Consider the following 17,184-nt stretch of genomic DNA (forward strand, 5'->3'; position numbering starts at 1 on the left):
TATTTCCCTTTTTTTTTTTTTTTTTTTTTTTTTTTTTTTTTTTTTTTTTGAATAAATCGCTTAATTCCACTTATACGAAAATGATTTCAAGAGAAAGTAGAATCTTTCAACACAACAAATATCACTTGGGATATTTTTTTTTTTTTTTTTATGAAATTACAATCGCTCAAATCTTTCTGCTATCCTCTAATTCTATTTTTTATGTCTACATATTGATTAATTGTATCCTAGCCTTAAGTAGCCTTAAGTAAAAGAATTCCTCTTAGATGATTAGATGATTGAATGACATAATACTGATAGATGTATTTCTATAATAATTGTTCTCGAATGTGTAAGCTTGTTATATTCTGTGGCATTTTCAATTTCTTAATTGTGAATGATATGCGTATACCTGTAGCGTGCTTCTGATGTTTCGATACAAAAAAAAATACTTGTTAAAAATACACGTTTTTCTTCTTCACCAAAACCATGATGAGTTTAAAAATTTTTGAAATTTAAAATTTAAGATATCTGACGACATCTGGGACATTTGTTGATTATAATGCAGTTTACAACCATGTCATCTCTTGAACATTGGAAAAAAAAATAAGATAAGAACAGTGATCAAAATCATCAATCCAGAAAGGAATATAAATTGTACAAAGCACTGGGTAGTATCAGGTGCGAAGGATGGGTAAGCATCCCCTGTCGACCTGTGAACCCGATGTGTTTTCAGGTAAATGGAGAAATCCATAATAAAATTGTTATAAAAACAATGGCCTAAAATCTGGTGGAAATCTGAAAAGTCATTATAACGAAAATAGAATTTGCAAAATGCTGACTTTAAACGAGATAGTTGAAAGTTCCATTTGAAAACATCAACTTATTTGTCAGTGCCCTGCCTCAGTTTAAAAACTGATCGTATTCAGAATATATTCTGCAGTATCGAAGCAGTTGGGAGACGTAAAAACCACATGCAGATGATTGTGTACATTAATAGGAAAGTCGATGAAAAAGCTGAAATCATTCCGTTTGTTGAATTGTCTATTAGTTGGCCATTCACATATGTAGTTAATAAAACATCCAAGTATGAAACCAATGTGGCAGACTGAGCGATGTCTTGTATTTCGAGTTATCTGGGCTATAAAGCATTGACATATAAATGAAATGAACTATTGATTGGTAAAACATCGTCGATATATCAAACTGTTGAATTGAAACCTATAAGAGTTTTCTTCTCGTGTTGAATGTTTGAATGTATTCTGCTTCATAAGAATATCAAAAAAGGACAGCTTATAAAAAAGCATATCAGATGAACTGAACACCTTTCCAAAATAGCTTGATTCTGGCAACTAGAATTTATATGACACAAAAGCTTACTTGTCTATTATATATTAATTGATTGATCGATTATTGTTTAACGCCTAGAGTATTTCAGGAGTTTTCGAGGTTATTCCATCAAAAAAGTTTAACAACCAGACCTGGGGTCAATTTCTTTGAAATGTAATGCATTAAATTACAATTACTTTGAAATTTTTACCATTACAATTACCATTACCATTTCTCTCATTCAGAAAAGTAATTCATTAAATTACAATTACTTTATTAAAGTAATGAACATTACATCTTATAAGACAAAAACACTAATTTTATGACCACACAATTTATCTATAAATTAACTTTCTCACACTTTGAGCTCAGTCAATATACTTTCCCTTGGGTCCATAAGTCAGAGTGGTATTTGGTATTTTGGATTCATTTATCATGTTCATGTAGTCTACTAATCTACATTTCATACTACATGTTTTATGTAAAGTGATGTTTGATTAATTAACTGATAATGCTATAACTGTAAAATGAGTATGTATTAATAATTTAATGAATTAGCACTTGTAAATAGCTGGGCAGGCATAATCAATGAAGATGTAAATTTAACATGTTCAAAGGTGATAATTACCCATACCTAGATATAGGGTTTTAAGTAAGAGGTGACTCTCAAGCTACCAAAACTGAATTATGGACAATATCAATATTTACATTTCGCCTTAGTTTCCCTTTGTGTCTTCAAGTAGATCATACTGATCTTGTATCTTGCTAACCAAGTCCATTCCACCAGAATGAACTTTGTGAAAAGAAAAAAAAATCAAGTTGAAGAATATAGTTTGTATCTCAACTGTAGTATGATTTTTAGGAGAATTTGACCATACACCAAATGGTACGGGGGTTGGGGTGGGTGTCGGACTGTCATTGACCATATCCATTATAACTTAGCAGCAATACATTATTCTCAGAAAAAAGTGAGGGGTTAAGGACAGCACAGGTCCCCTCACGAGAGTTAGCAGAATATATATGTTTCACCTTTTCTTGCCCAGTGGTTCTTCAGAAAAAGATTTTTAAATGATGCCACCACATTTTCACAAATTCTTTATCATCTCCCCTTGAAAGAGGGCCTGGCACTTCCTGTGAGCAAATTAAATCCCATTCACTCAAGGATGCTTTGTGGCAAGTTTGGTTGAAATTGGTTGAAGTGGTTCTTGAGAAGAAGTCGAAAATATGAAAAAGTTTACAGACGACAGCCGGACGCCGGACACTTTTTGATCAGAAAAGCTCACTTGAGCCTTTGGCTCGGGTGAGTTAATAAAAAAGGATATCGAGAAACAAAAAAAGAATTAGCACTAAACTAAACTTCCAAACACTATATATTTACAATTTTACATGCTTGTTCTAAAAGTTGATAGCCCTTTGTTTTCAAAGAAATTCGGACCTTATATTCTGTCGGTGTACGTGAACTGCCACCTGAGTACACTGGAGAGATCTCCAAAAACTTAGCGGATATTGTCAATCAGACACTGAAGCATCTTTTAATGTCAATTTCGGTGTACTTAAGTGTACAATCATTATTTTAACAAAATAATTTTGAAAAATTACCGATGACAAGGTAAGTAAACTTACAAGCTCCATTTTTATTGAAAAACTTTAATTTATCGAAGGGAATGGTTGTATAAAGTGTTGAAAATTCGTACGGTTTGATGTGATTGATTTTGTTAAAATTTTGTGATTTCAAATTTTCTAATTGTTCCTTGGAGTTTTTAAGTATTCACATCTGATTTACATCACTTCTTGTATATATTGTAGTACAGTACTCCTGAAGTTTCTCCTTCAACGCTGTTAATATTTTAGTAAAGAATAAAGAAAGAGGCTTGGTAGAACATTCACTGGAACACGTTGTGTGTTTTTTGTTTGTAAGGATTTTTATTTAGTTTTAGAATCCAGTATAGGTATGGTAATTCAGTTTCAATTTGATTGTTGGGAATATAAAAATATTCAAAATTGACATATAATTTTGAAGAATTTCCACAACAAAAATGTTCAAATTTATTATACGATAGATGTTTACTCGAATATGTGAAACGGAGTAATGGCGGTGCGGGGTGGCAACTTGAGACGCAATTTGGTAATTTCCGTTTACTGATGTGTTAGAATCGAAAAGCAGCTCATAAACGTCTATCGATTCAACAGATTCAGCTCTGTACCTATACTTTGTTCTTAATTGGAAAATAAAGTAGTAATTACAATCTGGTCCCAATAAGTATTAATCCTGAATTCTCGCCAGGAAAGCGAGAACATCCCTCACGTATATTTTACGTTTTTTTTTTTTAACAAGAAACAGGTAAGTAATGAAGAGAAACCCTACATCGTTTTATGGTCATTGAAACTGTACCATCATAAGAATCCAGCGCAGATAACAGATACCACTAAAAAGAACGATACCGTCTGTATTGACCGTAAAATTAATGGTGATTAGTAAAAGATTCCAAGTGTTGGTTTGGCAAGTATACGAAGAGAAAAAAATCGAAGAAATAGCAATTTGTGGACAATTGTAAAAACTTAAAGGCCCTTCTATAAACAATTAGGTCAAATTACAGGCTAGAATTACACGAAATGTTATAAACATGGTATAACATTGGCCTGTCGTTTTGGGAGCTCATATAACAACAACAAAAATATCAGAAAAAAATAAAATATATTTTCAATTTTATTTGTACATGATTTTTAATATTTATTCAAAGATAACAATAAATTCTATGGAATTTCATTTACAACAGCCAACTGCTTACTGCCAACTGCTCACTGCTTACTGTCAACTGCCACTTCTCATAGATGATATTGAATGTTTTGTTATTTTTAATATCTTTAATACGCATGCTTCTATTAAATCATATGCTAGCAAGATTATTTCAATGATAAAAAAAAATAGCAGTGGCAGTTGGCAATAAGCAGTTGGCTATCGTATATAAAATTCCATAAAATTCTGATTTTTATTTCATTGCTACTTTCTTTTTCTCTAAAATGTTTTGCTATCGTCCTTCAGTAATTGGTTTGCTTCATAGAAAATGAAAATGATGTTTATCAATATAAATTAATTTTGAGAATATCCAGACTAGGATCTGTGCATCCAAATTGTTGCATTATCTTTTTTCATTTGCACTGTCTTTGAAAATAACTAGAAGCAGCAATCTAGCATTTATAACAGGATAAGACTAGGACTCAGAGGGAAGAAATATCATTCAAATTGTGGTAAAATAAAATGAATAACTCTTTAAAAGTATAATATGAGCAAATTTGTTATTATACCCTCATAAACATTTATTTTGACCATACTGCAAAAAATTTTTTTTTCAAATCTGTGATGCATGGGATATGTTTGTTTTTAAACTTATAAATAAGTTTATAAATACAGTTTATTGATTTTTCGACTGTTGAATCAATCTCAGAATTTTGTTCTTTTAACAAATGTCACTTTCGAAAGCACGCCATCTCTATAGCTGACATACCAAAGTGTAAAAACAATTAATTTCAGAAACAAGATGTGTCAAAAGAAAAACAGCAGGAGAAAAACAGTAACTATCAGTATCTGTACTCTTAATGCTTGTTGTCACTTTTCAGTTCAATGGGTATTGAATGATACATGGCTTGGAAAGCAAATGTTAATGAGGTACTTTATCAGAGGTAGTAAGAGAATCATTCTAAGCTAACTGTTCTGTGTTAAACAGCATGGAGAATATCAACAGGACCTAAAAATGCATATATTTATGAAACTTAAAGAAATGAAATGGATCTTCAAACTTTATATTTTTTTTTTTAAATTTTGTTTTTGTTTTGTTTTTGGTACAAATAAATAATTTTTTAATTGTAGTCAAAAGAAAGATTGGCCAGCCTACAAATTCATTATTATATTTCTTGATTTCTTACCAAGGTTGAAAAAGGTGCAAAAATTAGTTCTCTTATTTATCAGTTCTTCAGAACATATCACTGTCTTTCTCTCTATAGCATTAATGTTTCAGATTCTTTCCGACTAAATATGACCTATTTTCTGTTTTAGATTCTAAATATGACCTCATTTCTGGGCCGCCCCGGGAGCCGCACAGAGATGTCCAAAAAATCTAATAAAGACTACAATTGAATTTATCTTTATTCATCTCTGAGTCAAGGAAACAAAGAACATAACTCAATATTCAGTATCATATCTCACATTTCCGCAGATTTCTTTTAAATTTGCAATTATGTAATAGCGAGGGCAATTGCACGATTTTCAAAATAATTTTTAACCACATTACTTTTGTGAAAAAAGAGATCTGGATTTAACATTCATTCAAGGTTCATATGTTGGCCTGAACGTCAAGTAATAATAAATAATCAAGTTATAGAACATGGTAACCTTTTTGCTAATCTACAAGCAAATGGTTTGGATTGAGAATATTTTTCTTATTTTATCATAAACAACAGGCGTGTTCTCGTTTCCATTAATATTTAGGATCTTTGTATGCATTCAGAACTTAATTAAGTATAATTGTAAACATTAATACTGAAGAAACCTGGATTTGATTAACAGTGGAATAAATAAAGATCAAAGAATTAATATTATTCTAGTCTAGGGTGTATTGATATAAACTAAACGTACCAAAGGATGTGATCAACATGGAGTTTAAAGGAAACCTGAAAATCTCTCTCTCTCTCTCTCTCTCACCAAAATATATTATCACTGTTTTCCTTACTTAAATAGTAATTAAATGAAAGATACAATTCAGAATTATTGCTGAAGCATTCAATGATAAAACTCTAAAAATTTTGTCAAGCTGTAAACATCTTCTTATCATTAAACTGTAGATATATATAACATGTTAAAATGGATTTAGTTAACCTACAACAGAACAAATAAGAAATTAATGGTCTTAATTAAGAACAGCCAATATAAAATTAACCAAATATCTACATGTATATGAAATATAGTAATTTTTTGACTATACTGTTTAATTGAAATCTCTTTTTACATGTAGCTGTAAAGTGCCGGATCCTCAATGCTGTTGGTAGTTATACATATAAGACTTTCTAAACTACAGTGCATAAAGTTTCGTGACCAGTATTAACCATCTGTGGTCTGTTCAATAGAGATTCCTCTGGGAAAACTAATTTGATGAGAAACAAGCGACAGTTGTTATTTCACAGCTATCCATTTGATGATTTCGTGGATAGCACGAGAGTTCTGTACTGTAACACACACCCAGCTGAGGTGATGCGTTCATACTCACTCAACTCTCTTATTTGTTGATTTATTTTAGAGACGTTTGACTAAATCTAATGCTTGATGCACTGTTTTTAATTATTTATTATTGATACTGAAATAATGTTTTAAAGTGTAATATGAAGATAACAAACGATGATCATGATAAAAAAATCCAGTTAAACAATACAAATTCTGAGCAGAGCAAACATGGTCTTCAGGAAACAGAAGTGGAATCAGGTGGCACAGAGGAGTAAACACCCCTTTTTGATCGGTCACATCCGCCATGTGCCCTTTAAAAATCCGTAGACAATTTAGCGTAAAGATAATGGCCTCACAATTTGTATGATATATACGTCTGTCAACGTACGACTTGAAAAAGATTGCATTTGCAAATCATGCCATTATATTGACCATAGCGTTTGCGAAATGTTGACTTTAAATGAGATTGTTGATATATCACTGTATTATAAGCATATTAGTCAAAAGCCCGTCTTGTTTTAGAATTTTTTTTAATGAAGAACATGCTCTTGTGTGTTGAACAGTATTCATGCTCAAAGTTCAGTGAAACAATACAAATTGTGAGCAGAGCAAACACTGATCTCTGAAAATTTCAGAAATGAGATCAAATGCCATGGAGGAATAAGCATCCCCTGTTGATCTGCCACACCGGTAGACAATTAAATAATGAATTGACAACTTGCAAGGAATACGTCAGTCAGCACTCGACTTAATGATAGATGGTATTTGCAAACAAGGTCACTGCATCGACTATAAAATTAATTAGCAAAATGTTGAGTTTAAACGAGATTTTTCATTGATACCTTTGTATTATCAATTTGATATTTTTGAGTAGTCTCGAGTAATTTTTAGAAATTGTTCGTACAAAGAACATGCTCTTGTGTATCGAATCATCTAGTAGATATTAACTCCATATAGGTAGGTGATAATTATATATTGCTGCATAAGTAAATGACGTTTACGATGTAAAAATTGAAATCATCACATTTATCGTAAAATTAGTTGTTAGTTTGCCAACAATGTCTTTCTCTGATGAAACATCCAAATATGAAGCATATGTGTCAGACTCTGTGGTGTATTTTATTTCGAATTCCATAGGGAAAATCGAATCAAGATATGAATGAAAATGAATATTTTTAATTGATAAAACGTCATCCGTATATCTTAATGTCGAATTGAAAGCCACAGCAAGAGATTTTGTCATTTCATGTAGGAGTTTTTGGATAAATTCTGCTTTATAAGAATACAAAAAGTAGGTCTGCTAATAAATGGGAGCAATAATTAACATCAATGGGATTGCCAACAGATCATTGGAAGGTCTGCCTGGTCTCCAAAAACTTCATTGATATTTTCAATGAGGAACTCAAGCATGTTTTTTATATCAGATTCAGTATTCTTGTGTGTAGAACCATAATGGCTTTTAACGAAGTTGGTAGAGGTCCTTTGACAAAATTTGAAAATTTACGAGTTCCATTTTTATTGAGGAGGATGTTGACAGTATAGTCAAAAAGGCTGTTCTTCGTGAAGCATTAAGTGTTGAAATTGATGCTATTGATGTTGGCAAAATTTTGTGATTTCAAATTTTCTGAAATTTCTTTAGAGCTTTTTCTTTGTATCAACCTTTGTTTAACACCAATTTTCAAATACTTTTTTTTTTTCAAAGTTTCTCCTTCACTGCTGTTGCTGTTAAGAAAGAGGCTTGGTAGAACACTTGCTAGGTTCCGCTTTGTATCTTTCTTTTTTTGAAGTTTAATATACTATACAATAAATTCTTATTATTATTATTTTTTTTTTTTTACTTTTGACCATGTCCAACAAACAAGGCACAAGCGAAAATTTTGAGACGGCATGCTCTTCCTGTATGTCTTTCATATTTCTTTAATATAATTCTTTGAGTGCATGCTTTAATTTTATTTCTCATTTGATATAAGAATCTATTAAGTCTGTTGAATGAAACAATTTTATTTATTGTAAAATAACTTTGCCAGAATTTTAATAAACTATGGCATATATATCAATTTTGACATTTTTCAATGTAATATCACCAACATCACTAACATTGAATGGAAATTAAAAATACAGTGTTGAAAATGTAATAAAAATGTTAATATTTTACTGATATTCGCTCCCTTCGTAATATATATTCTAAAGAAACAGGTTAAATGATATATGTACATCTTAAGATTACTCTTATTCACAAATTCTATTATGAACGTAATTGTAAAAATTACCAAATAGTTCAAACCATTTTTCCTTAATAAACATTCACGATTATAACAATATGCCACAATGTGCATGCTTTGTGACAATATAGAGTAACATACGGAGATACTCTCCCCCTGAAGTAAGGAAATACATTACAGAACCTATCTATCCAGATAATAAATAAACCATAATGAGGCATGAGCTGGTTTTAGGCCTCTTTCATCTCTGTTTAGGTAGGTACTGTCAATTCCAGTTGGAGAAACCCTTTATTTGATGATGATCTTTTGCCTTTAGCAAACATTTAGCGAAGAGCTAAGTCAGACATAGATCTCTAGAATCTCACGCGACCATTGCGATAGCTCGTATTTAACATCTCTCTGTACTTTTGTCCTGCAGTGCAAGATCGGAGCATAGATCTTACTAAAGAGACAAAATGAACCTATTTATGACGCCATTTATTGTAAATATAATTTCCCTTAAGCAATATTTTGTTAAGTTTGGTGCCAAGCTTCTAATGTGTTAATCATTTTTTCCTCAAGCTATATGAATGACCTCCAAGTGCTCTGTAAAAATTACCTCTGATTTATCGTTGCAAATGTTTCTGTCAGAGTCGGATGAACAATCTTATTGGAAAAAAAAAGAGTTTTAGGGAGATGGCGGGGGGGGGGGGGGTTAAGAAACATTGAAATATTATTTAAACAATAAAAAACGCTGTTTATTGGTGTTAACCTCGCATATAAATGTATGATCATATAACAAAAAATCATAAAAAATTTATTGAGCAATGGTGTACTATGACTTTTTAAAACCTTTAGAAATATCGTATATGGCGCCTCATTGGGAATATAATGACATTATGATTGGGATACATATAAACTTATAAATTCGTCGAATTTTTAAAACGTTTTCGAAGACTTGACATTTATCAACATGATAAATTTGCATTTATCTCCAAATAGTAAATTCTTTATATATATATATATATATATATATATATATATATATATATATATATATATATATATATATATATATATATATATATATATATATATATATATTTATTTATTTATATATATATATATATAGATATATAATATTAGTGAGTGTCGAAATTTTGGAAGCGTTTGTAATGTCATAGAATGTATGCAAAAAAAATTGCATAGTTTTATACAGAAATGGCACAAAATAGCAAATCTGAACACAAAAAAAGCCTACAGTTTCTTTATATTTTAGGTTTTTAAAACAATTTTCAAATAATATTTTTCTACTCATAATCAGTACATTTTAATCCATGCATCAAATATTTTGTTAGTGCTATTTATCTTTAAGCACATCTAACTAACTGATATCAATGTAACATCAATGAACAACACTACAACAGAAATGAAGAAATTTTACTTCATCCACATACATTTCTATTCTACTTCATATTTCTGGTATGTTGATTTCGTAATACATAGGATCAATTAATAAATCCTTTGTTTTATGCAATAACAACTCAATTAATTGTAAAAAAAAAAAAAAAAAAAAAAAAAAAAAAAAAAAAAAAAAAGATGGGTTTTAAAAAATTAGGAACAGTAAAAGGAAGAAAATGTTGTGCAAGAGTAGGGATAAACAATCATAAAAGAAAAATTAAAATAAAACTTTAGCTTATAAAAATCAATATTCGAAATTTTTGCATATAAACAAGTGTTTTTCTAGAAAACCTAAATACATGTACATCTTAGATTGTTCATGTGTATCTTATTCTTTTGGTCGTTAAGTCAACTCTTATGGATTTGTAATAATGGATAAACATAGTATGCCTATAATGTAAAAATTGGTGCAATAGTTTGTGAAGTATTCGTAAATGGATGTCATTCATCGTAAATATAATTTCCCTGGAACAGTACCTTGACGTATATTCCGATACATTTAAATCAAGTGTATAAAATGAAAAATCGAAAAATGTAGAGGTATAGAAATGTGAAAACAAACGACAAAAATGGCTAACGATAAGATGGCAAGAAGAATGCGGAAACTGCAAAAGACATCGGGTAATCCGATAGTGTGTTAGTTGGTCTTTATGAAGGCAGATCGCCGTCAAGTATTTTACGGAGTTTTAGCTTACCTGCAAAGACAAAGATTCGAACACGGAGTGAAATAACCCTCTAGAGTTGTCTTGAAATATTTTAAGGGTTTAAGTGCATGTAAGCGTTTTAAATACAATACAAAGAATAGATTTAGTGAGGGGAAAATATTCTAACATTACGCTTTTAGTTTGGTGATGTAATCTTTTCACTTATGTCTCTTAACTTAACGAAGAAAGTAAGTTTAAATTTATTATGATGTCACATTGAATCTAGAACCAAAAAAAAACTGTCTACCTGGTAATCTCATTTACTAGATTTTAACTGTTTAAACTGTGAAGACAGCCAATAACTAGCACACAAGCAAACTAACAAAACAATATATCTATTTCTGTTTGAAACAGAATAAAATATGGTTATATATACAATGTAATATGGTCTCTGGGCTGTTACATTATTAACTTTAAATTACAAAATAGAAAAATGCATATCAATTAATTATAAAATAGTTAATAATTAATATTTTATATTAAAACATCATCAATAATTATATATCAAATTGAATATACAGTGAAAACTGTCTTATCCGACACCTGTGCAATCCGTCACACTGTAAATTCCGACGTAAAATTTCTTTCCCATCTTACTAATTTTCATATTTTCTACATTGTGCAATCCGACACCCTGTCAATTCCGACACAAAATTCGTCTCCCAGAGCATGTCAGATTAGACAGGTTTCACTCTACTTTATGATTTTAATTTTAATCAATATTTCATTTTTGTTTAAAATTAAAGAGGGGAAGTGTGAATGTATGAGAGGATGTAAACAAAACACTTCATTAGGTCACTTGATACGTTATTCCTTGAAAAAAAAAAACTACTACATGAATGATTTGATAAAGCCTCATCATATAGATTAACATATTTCAAATATGTTACACCAACACATCTTTTAATATTTTTAACATACTCAATGTTAACAATGAATGTTTTAATTCTTTTTAAAAAGACAATGATATCAGATAATCATTTATTTCTGAAAAATGTATAGGAATTTTGGTTGAAAAAAATAGATAATAGTAGACTAACTAAATCAGGGAACAAGCTAGGAATCCAGGACAGGAAGGAGTGTTAGGAGCAAACATCCGAGGGTTTATGACTGTACCAAAAACGAATCAGACAAAATATGGCAAATCTATAAAGTTTTATGTACCTAAGATGAATTAAAGAGGTAGATAGTTATTTAATGCTCAAGATTATGGAGGTTCGCAGATCTTAGATGATCTTTATTCGATGTGTTTCGTCAACAAATGACCTTTATTTTGTAATTAAATTGCAACATATCGGTTTAAGAAGGCGAGATGAAAAGAAGTTTGAACAGCTGTTTGACATGAAAAAGTCCGAATCTGAACACTAATTCGACTGTATTGAATAGTAAGTGCACTATTTAATTTTTTTCCTCTAATAGAGCATGATCTTTAGCATTGCAGCTAGTTAGGTTGTGGATCTTTTTTTTTCAAATAAAAAGTTAACATTTGTGGAACTGCACTCTATGGGAACGACACAACTGCCTTTTGATATTTAAAAAACGTAACTGAGATATCTTCAGCTTTTAGATTTTCAATGAAGGTGGAAAAAATGAACAATTTACAAGATCAGTTTTGTCATATAATTATATAGCAACAACTCGCTGTAAGTGTTTGTGAAAGATACGCATAACAATAGCATCGAGATAGGGAACCTAACCGTATTTATCGATTGCTCAGTCTGGTGAGGTCTGGTATCCTGTTCCATGATTAGGATTAATTGGGATTAATTCCCACATTCTGACGAGAGATAGGCTCGGGCGGTAAAGAGATAATAGCTGGGCTCGAAGCTAACTTTCCATTCTATCTACTGTACTGTCTTATTAATGGCCGAAATAGCTCATAGTAGATACGATCGTCTTTTCCTTTATAATGGTACTTAATCTTTATTATATACGCTCATTTGAGCAATGTTTAACGTGAAGGTATAATGACGGGACAATATACATATAGAATTTCCCATAAAGTAAACAGAAAGAGCTTTTATTCCCTTAAAATAAATGTTTAAAGTTTGGGTGAACTTTGATATTTCAAATAGAATCTTTCTTTGAATTTAACAGTTGGTTTTACCCATCACTGTATTCTTCTCCTGCTGAGCAATTATCTACTCCATGCGTTCTGTTCCGTGTCTGCTATATCGGGGAAATATCACCGAGTGTTAGAAATGGATGCTTTTTAAATATAGGATTTGTTTTTGTCATACTTTAGGGAGGAGAATAACTTTTCGGTTTTCTCGGTGAACAAGAGATTAGACTATCTTTGTACGACGTCTAGGCTTCATCAAATATATTTTCAACCTCTAAATTTATTTCTGTCGTAATATTTACATATTATTGTGTTGCTTGATTATTATTAACTTGTCTGTTCTATAATTCCATGGAAATGTAGATATAAAGGGAAGAGTATGATCAAGTTATGTTCAATTGTGATCAAGTTATAAAATCTGTTAAAGGAACTATTTTTACACCAGATATAAGTACTTATGTCAGAAATTGAACAGTCACCACACTGGTTTTTAATATTGTTTTGTTTTGTTGTCTCCGTGGAATTGTTACTCATTTTTACACACTGAATTGTCTACGGATTTTTCCGTTTTTCCCGATCAGGCACCTGACAAGGAGCAAACGGCAGGTGTAACCGGTCGGCAGGAGATGCTCACTCCTCCATGGCATCTGATCCAGCCTCCGATGTTTTAAGAGGTCTGTTTTGCTCTGCTCCCGATTTGTATAGTTTAAATGGACTATGAGCTTGAATACTGTTCGTTATCTCCATATTTCATTCCAAAGTAGCCCTACTTAATATTTTTATGAATTATATGGTAAAGGCCTGGTCTTGGACAGTTTACTGGTAGTAGAGATTTATACTCCTTCGTGAATTTTCGGGTCAATGTCTTGGCAGCCTATCTATCAAGAATTATTTTTTCCATAATTTAACAAAGCTTTATGGACAAATTAACATGGTGCAAAGAGGGCATAAAGGTGTCCAGACAGGAATTTGATCAACGTTTTCCAGATAATCGATCAATCGCCAGGGGATCGGTTAACGCCATTTATCTACAGAGATGAAAATGAAACAAAAAGAACTAGCTCCCTTGTGTAAAACACCATTGGCTTTCAACAGAGCAGTAATAAGAAAGAATTTTGTGTAATAAGACACAAAGAACTTGTTTTCTTGATATTGTTTCCTGTCATAGACACTGAACCTTTTATTACAATTACTTAACAATATCTAATCAAAAATATTGGCATCTCATTAAATTCCAGTCTATTTATTTTCTCTAATATACTGTATTACGTATATTACTGTAAGTTAATTTATTAAGATATGCCACTGCCAATTACTCATGCGGCGTGGTGAAAAACCGCAATAATTCTATCTTGGATTAATCTTTTAATTTATTTTCTTATAGTTAACTTTAGAAAACTTATTTAAGAACAGGGGAAAGCAATTCATCTGAGGATATAAGCAAGATAATTCAATGATTTTAATTTAGCATTATCATTATAAAGGAAACATATTGCACAATAGAAGATAAAAAAATGTAATGTTTTCATTATTAGCGCTGTCATTTGAGAAATCAGTTTCTTCCATTTTTCAACTGAAAAATTTGTCTTTAAACGTGATTAAGGTGAAATATTCTAGTCCATGAAATAATATTACGATGAAAAAAGTCAATTGTTGATAGAAGGCGATCTATAAGTTTCACATTCCCTGACCTGGTAGAGCTTGGCCTCTATTCCAGCCTATTTCCTGTAACTCTATTTTACGGAACATTAACTACCAACAGAGTCCGAGGACCCGGACCGGTGAAGAAATCATAAATCGAACAATTCTGTGATTCCTAACTTCATTACGCACGCCTGACCTTCCAGCTGATCTGTCCTAAATGAGGGCATGGAAGGATTAGATCCCGATTATTGATTACTTAGAAATCTAAGAGGAATTATAGAATCAAATTATTACTTCTCATACTCAACAACCATGTTCGTATCACGAAAGAGTTTTCCTACATTTACATGGTTTGACCACCATTAAGAAGTACGTACGAGTCTAGACTGTCCTAGTGTTAACCTTCGTGAGCATAATTTTTCTTGCATTCAACAACTTGATTGATTTTTTCCTATCAATTTCCTTTGTATTATTTCATTATTCCTAAAATTACCTGAGAATCGAAACTGAATTCAGTCATTATTGACAGCATTTCAATAGTGCTTAAATTATATAGAGAAAAAAAAAACTGAAAAATTACCATTTGGACCATGTTCTATGATAAAATTAATTTCTATCATTCATCACTAAAGACTGCTTATGTTCCGAACAGATAACCTTGATAAAGGCCACTACTGACAGCAGCATGTTTTAAAAGATATAAAAGGCTATTAAGATTACAATATATTAATTAAAATTTAAACAAAAATAAACAGAAAACGACTTCCAAATATTATATCGACTTATTCTTCCAAAGCTTACCTGGAATGGAGATCAGGATAAAGATAGGAGAAAACCAGGCTATATCCTTGAAATGAATTGTGCACAAAACAAATGTTAGACATTTTCGGAAATATCGACGAAAATCCATTTTTTCCATAAAGTATTTGTTTGACATTTCTGATAAGTTCACTTTGGTAATGGTTTATTTCTATTTTAACCAAAGAACATTTTCCTAGAAGTCAAATGCTTCCAACAATACTAAGAATTCACATTTTCTATCGTGGATCGAGGAGTTATAGAACATCGATACTGTATTAAGGATTTGTAAATTGGTATTTTGTCCCCTAACACTGCTAAGTTAGTAATTCAATCAAGTTTCACACAGACTCTGTCACAGGGGTCTAAAACTTAGAACATAAAAACTCGGAATTATCATCCTGTCTCTGTGGTTGTTCTCATCTTAATTTGTCTCTCCTTGGGAAGCTCCCATTTAACGAACCTTGATTGGCACTGCCTAATTTAGGTATCAGGCTGCTTTCAGATGTTTGATGTTTCAATCAACAGACTACCAGTGTTTTAATTTTTTATGTCCTTCCCTGAGCGTGGTTCCAACACAACTGAGTTTTTGGCTCACATTTCACAGAACATAGCGAAGATAGCTGATGACATTAAAATGTACTGCCTATTGAAAATCCAATTTTCAATGAATTTAGTATGTTCCAATATTGAAATCTCCTGCTGCATTGGAGACTTGGCGTGTCATTGATCATCCTATGCAACGACGTCAGGATCAAACGTAAAGAATGCACAGTTCACAGTAATTAAGCTAATGATTCCCTCTGATAATCAAACTGATACTGAGACCAATTTCAATTTAGCTAAACAACCAAAGTCCATACAAAAAAACTCCATCTATATTCCGTTACGTTGCAATGGAAGCCAACCCGTCGAATGAAAGAACTTTGCAGGCATGTGCTTGGAACCAACCAATAACTTCGCACAGTATCGTCTTCACGGAGTTCGTATTCTCATGACGAAAACCTGTTATATCGAGTATCTAAATCTCGAAGGGGCCTAACATCAAACACGGACAATTGAAATATAATCACATATACCTGCGTAATTTATTAACTTTTCCCCCCTTTCTTCCGTTATTTGGAAGCCTCGGAAGTTCTATAGAGCCACTGATCACTGTAGATGAGATTAAGCTTGAAGCAGCTCTATAAGTAGAGAGGAATAAGGTGATAAGGGTATATGAAGAGCAAACAGCTTTATCTATATCGTTCAATTGCTGTTATATATAAAAGATTTATTGATAAGTGGATAGTGCTTTCCACTTCTTTGTTGGTTAAGTGTCAATGTTAACACTCTTACTTGTGACGATAACAGCTTTTCTGCATTACGAAAATTCTCGACACCACAAAATGGCCACTTTAGTGTGTCGTCGCGTATGGTAAAAAAAATCGAATGTTCGAAATTTTACCTGCAGATTGTTTGCTGAAATCTGAGAAAATGTTTTAATTCAAGCATGATTATTTGTCTGCTTATTTCACATGTTAATTATAAATATTTGTTGTTTTTTAAAATATAATTTACAAAAAACACCTTAAAGTATTAAAATGAGAAATTCAGAATATGACAAAAATATATTTTTGTATTATAATATTACCATTTTTCTCTTCTTACTTGATTTTGACTTATTTGATAGTATCACGCAGATGTATTCAGAAAATGAATAAATTTTATTAGGGCTTTAGACTTTAAACTCATCTTGTACTTCCCTTTGTGTATTTTGCAAAGAGGTAGGGGAGTGTCAAATGCATGTGC

At 31.4% G+C, this 17,184-nt stretch overlaps 1 protein-coding gene across 1 annotated transcript in view; it reads right to left on the bottom strand.

The window, feature by feature from the left end:
- Positions 1-16,564, bottom strand: part of LOC133183371 (hemicentin-1-like) — a 31,565-nt gene extending 15,001 nt beyond the window's left edge. Inside the window, exon 1 of the mRNA XM_061318335.1 lies at positions 15,397-16,564. Within this exon, the coding sequence (XP_061174319.1) occupies positions 15,397-15,532 (136 nt within the window). The 5' untranslated portion in view covers positions 15,533-16,564. The remainder of the gene's footprint in view (positions 1-15,396) is intronic.
- Positions 16,565-17,184: the final 620 nt, after the last annotated feature.

This window comes from Saccostrea echinata, unplaced genomic scaffold, assembly GCF_033153115.1.
Source record: "Saccostrea echinata isolate AGI-Se365-2 ecotype Australia unplaced genomic scaffold, CSIRO_AGI_Sech_v1 ptg000009l, whole genome shotgun sequence".
Classification (NCBI taxonomy): domain Eukaryota; kingdom Metazoa; phylum Mollusca; class Bivalvia; order Ostreida; family Ostreidae; genus Saccostrea; species Saccostrea echinata.